The sequence below is a fragment of the Solanum dulcamara genome, chromosome 8, assembly GCF_947179165.1.
Source record: "Solanum dulcamara chromosome 8, daSolDulc1.2, whole genome shotgun sequence".
NCBI lineage: Eukaryota > Viridiplantae > Streptophyta > Magnoliopsida > Solanales > Solanaceae > Solanum > Solanum dulcamara.
The window spans coordinates 5,102,055-5,107,120 of NC_077244.1; the positions used below are offsets into that span (position 1 = coordinate 5,102,055).

General features: G+C 35.0%; 1 protein-coding gene across 1 annotated transcript; it reads left to right on the top strand.

Moving 5' to 3' along the window:
- The first annotated feature begins 654 nt into the window (after positions 1-654).
- On the top strand, positions 655-4,128 carry LOC129900752 (probable LRR receptor-like serine/threonine-protein kinase At3g47570). The gene is made up of 2 exons (XM_055975776.1): positions 655-3,466; positions 3,610-4,128. Exons 1-2 carry the CDS (start codon positions 685-687, stop codon positions 3,957-3,959), a joined length of 3,132 nt encoding a protein of 1,043 aa, XP_055831751.1. The 5' UTR covers positions 655-684; the 3' UTR covers positions 3,960-4,128.
- The last annotated feature ends 938 nt before the right edge of the window (positions 4,129-5,066 follow it).

A 5,066-nucleotide genomic window follows, 5' to 3' on the forward strand; every position in this document is an offset into this window, starting at 1 on the left:
AAAGTGCTCTTTTCTCTTTTTTGCAAAACGCATAACCAAACACATACGAGATAGATATAGAAATAAATCTGCAGAATCTTCTTCTTTATAGGATTTTAGTTTTAATTATTTGCATTCTGTGAATGAGATGTGGTGTTAAAGCCTATCTCTACCTAGCTTCCTATTTCAATCATGTTAAGTTTATATTTTGTTTGTTACCCACTCGGTGCCTGATATCTATTTAAAGTCCCGATTAATTAGGATTTTGAGAAGTTTCATCTACCTATTAAAATTGACTCTAATTTTAGGATTCGAACACAGAATATCTAGCTAAAGATGAAGTACATGTTAAACGACTTTGTTTGTTAGTTAAGGAGAGAAAAAGATCATGTTAATTTGTTGGTAAAGTCACGACACGTCTTGACTAGATAAAGTTCAAAGGTGAAGGACAGAAAATTATGTTAAAAGAATTTAACAACCAAACTTTTAAAATAAGTTTTAACTAGTTGTTGTATCAAACTATTTGAATTTACATCATTAGCTAAAAGACATTCCAATATAAAAACAGTATATTTGATATCAATAAATAGATCTTCTAAGATCATTACTTTGTATTATCAATTATTGTTATATAAAAGACATTCCAATATAAAAACTGTTATGGGTAGAATTTGCAATCTTCTGTTAGCTCTTGCATTTTTCATTATGCTTCATCACCATACTTCTTCACTAGCTAATATTAGCACTGATAAAGATGCTCTTCTTTCCTTGAAATCTCACATTTCTTCTGATCCTAACAACATCCTAGCAAGAAACTGGTCTTCTTCCAGCCCAGTTTGCAGCTGGATCGGAATCACTTGCAGCTCCCGACACAATCGAGTCACTGCTTTAGACATTTCTAGCATGCAACTTCATGGTACCATACCTCCACACCTTGGAAACCTCTCATTTCTTGTTTCCCTCAACATCCGTAACAACACTTTCCATGGAGATTTGCCAGAAGAGTTGGCCCATTTACAAAGGTTGAAATCGATTGATGTCAAAAGCAATAACCTCACCGGTGCCATTCCATCATTTTTAAGTTTGTTACCAAACCTACGGTTTGTGTACCTTTCGATGAATCAATTTTCGGGAGAAATTCCTTCTTTCATTTCCAATATAACAAAGCTGGAAGTGTTGACTGTGCAAAATAATTTTCTAGAAGGAGAGATCCCTCGAGAAGTCGGTGATCTTCGTTACTTGACTGTCCTAGGCCTGCAAGGCAATCAGCTTAGTGGGGCTATACCACCATCAATTTTCAACATTACGACGATGGAAATCATTGCTCTTACAAGTAACAATCTTACTAGTAATCTTCCAACAACTATATGCGATCATCTTCCAAATTTGAAAGAGCTTTACCTCTCAAAAAACAACCTAGGTGGCTTTATTCCACCAAACCTGGAGAAATGCAGAAAGCTTCAAGTCTTGGCATTGTCGGCCAATGAGTTTATTGGAACTGTACCAAGAGAGCTATCCAATTTAACAGCTCTACAGATATTAGAGTTAGCACTGAATCAGTTTAGTGGTTCTGTCCCTCCAACCATTTTCAACATGTCAGCACTGCGGGCTCTAACACTTGCTGTAAACAAGCTTTCAGGTACTCTACCTTCAGATTTAGGTCGTGGAATGCCCAATCTAGAAGGACTTTATTGTGGAGGAAATAATCTTAGTGGTTTTATCTCTGATTCAATCTCAAATTCTTCAAGACTCAGAGCAATTGATCTCTCAGACAATAGTTTCACAGGTACGATCCCGGGATCACTTGGTAACTTAGAGTACCTTGAGGTTCTGAGCTTTGCGGAAAATAATTTTGTCAGCGATTCAACATTGGGCTTCCTCACATCATTGACAAACTGTAGGAATCTAAGAGTACTCTGGTTAGGTTATAATCCATTGGATGGTGTTTTGCCTGCATCTGTTGGTAATTTCTCAAACTCACTGCAAACTTTTAGAGGAAATAGTTGTAAATTGAAGGGCATCATTCCTCGAGAAATCGGTAATCTTACTGGAGCGACAAAGATTGATCTGTATAACAATGAGTTGACCGGACATATTCCAAATACTGTCCAAGGAATGTTGAGCCTTCAAGAACTTTACCTACATACCAACAAGATAGAAGGAACCATACCAGATGTTATGTGCAGTTTAAAGAATCTTGGTGCATTATACTTGTCAGGAAATCAGTTTTCTGGTTCGGTTCCACCATGCTTAGGGAATGTTACTAGTTTGAGGGTACTTTATCTAGATTATAATAGGCTGAATTCTAGATTACCAGCAAGCTTGGGGGGCCTTCGTGATCTCATAGAATTCAATATTTCATCAAATTTATTGAGTGGGAAAATTCCCTTTGAGATTGGAAACTTAAAGGCTGCAGCACTCATTGATCTATCAAAAAATGATTTTTCTGGTAAGATTCCTACCACTCTAGGGGGTCTAGATAAATTAATTAATCTTTCTCTGGGACATAATAGATTAGATGGACCTATTCCTGATTCATTTGGCAAAATGTTAGCATTAGAATTCTTGGATTTATGCTACAACAATCTTAGTGGTGAAATTCCAAATTCATTAGAAGCTCTTGTGTATCTCAAATACATGAATTTCTCATTCAATAAACTCAGTGGAGAAATTCCCACCGGTGGTCCATTTGCAAATTTCACCAGCCAGTCCTTCCTATCCAATGATGCACTATGTGGTGACTCTCGGTTTATCGTGAAACCGTGCCCAACCAAATCTACAAAGAAGTCAAGAAGAAAAGTGGTGCTTACAAGTTTATATATTCTATTAGGGATCGGATCACTCTTTGCGTTGGCTGTTGGATATGCGGTGTTAAGATTTAGAAAGACAAAGAAGAATGCAAGTCAAGTAGATGTGTCTCTTGTAAAAGAGTATGAAAGAATTTCCTATTATGAACTTGAACAGGCAACTGAAGGATTCAACGAAAGTAACTTGCTTGGTTATGGTAGTTTCAGCACGGTCTACAAAGGGATACTTAAGGATGGTACTCTTTTGGCTGCAAAGGTATTCAATGTGCAGTTGGAGGGAGCATTTAAAAGTTTTGACACAGAATGTGAGATACTCCGGAATCTTCGCCATAGAAATTTGACCAAAGTCATCACCAGCTGCTCCAACATTGATTTCAAAGCCCTAGTGCTGGAATACATGCCCAATGGGACACTTGATAAATGGCTATATTCTCACAATCTGTTCTTGAATTTATTGCAGAGATTAGATATAATGATCGATGTTGCATCTGCAATGGACTATCTCCACAATAGCTATTCAACACCAGTGGTGCATTGTGACTTGAAGCCAAGCAATGTCTTGCTAGATCAAGAAATGGTTGGCCATGTCAGTGATTTTGGCATTGCAAAATTGTTAGGTGCAGGGGAGGCTTCTTTTGTTCAAACAAGTACAATTGCAACCATAGGATATATTGCTCCCGGTATATTAGAATGTTTTAGTGTTTTCTGATATCGTTTAAATACTCTTAGTTTTGGCATATTCCATTTTAACAAGGAAACTTAGTTTTGGCTTATTCCATTTTAACAAAGAAACTTTAATGATAATTTCCGATAATGATTGCAGAGTATGGACAAGATGGAATAGTATCCACGAGTTGTGATGTTTATAGTTTCGGCATCCTGATAATGGAGACGTTTACAAGAATGAAACCAAGTGATGAAATATTTAATGGAGAAATGAGCATACAACGTTGGGTTAGTGATTCCTTCCCAAGTGAAATTCATAAGGTGGTGGATTCGAATTTGGTTACGCCAGGGGAAGAACAAATCGACTCAAAGATGCAGTGTTTGTTATCTATCATGGAATTAGCATTGAGATGCACTTTAGTAAAACCTGATGCAAGAATTAGATTGAAAGATGCTCTTTCGAGACTTATAAAGATTAGGCTCCAACTTGTCATAAGTTGCTACTAGGTGTAATATAATTGTACCATAGCCTCTTGTTTGTTGCTTGATTACATATGTTGGTTGTTTTAAGGTTAATTCAGCACAAGTACTTTAATTCTTTCAATGAGAATTTGTTGAGGAGGTATGGCTTTAACTATTTAGCAAGTATTGAGGACCACTTCTATCACCTCACAACTATTGGCTTTTCAATGAGAATTATTTAAGTCTAAGCAAAGACTGTTTTCAAGAGTCTTCCATCATTATTAAAAGAGGAGTGAAAAGGAAACAGTAATATCCCCTTTTCTGCAAAAAAATAAAGCAATCATTAAAGCAAAAGATTCACTTTCCAATCTTTTGTATTTATCAACCAAAGGCAGATTTCTCACAGTAAGGTCAAGACAGATAATATTAATTTAGTCCAATAGAGAATTATTGGGCTTTACAATTTTTTCATGGTTAATTGCCACTTGGCTTAACTTTTATGTTTTAGACCTTTATTATTCGAAATTCACTCGTGTGAATAGTCAACTTTGTGTTGGTTATAAATACTCTATACTATATGATTATTCATTTCAAGGGTTCAAATATTAAATCTCTAATAATAATATTGAAATATGTATATGATGAGTTGCACGATATGTAAAAGATGAAAATACAAGCGGGAGCTAATGAATGATGATCCTATTTGATTGGAAATTATCACCATATATTATATATTACTAAAAGTGGAAAGTTCCAAAGTGCATGGATTATCATTTTGCCGTACACTATATCAAACATTTAATAATTAAATATTAAATTATAATCATGTCATATTATACTAGATACAAGTAGAAAGGTGATAAGTCAAAAGTTAATAAGAATCTCAAAAGTCACTCTTTTAACTCTTTTAATTTTTTGAAATATGCTACTATTAAAAAAAACTGTTAATTACTGGGAAGAGTTTAGGAAAATGAATCATTAGAAGGTCCTCATCCCTATTTAATGTGTTTAACTCAATAACTTTTAAAATTAAAGCAAAAAACGTTAATGAAACATCTTCTATATGTTCAACTCATGTCTTCTTGCAATCCCATCATTTTATGAATTATATATACTAGATAGGCATATCCCATAAATATACACATACTAAGA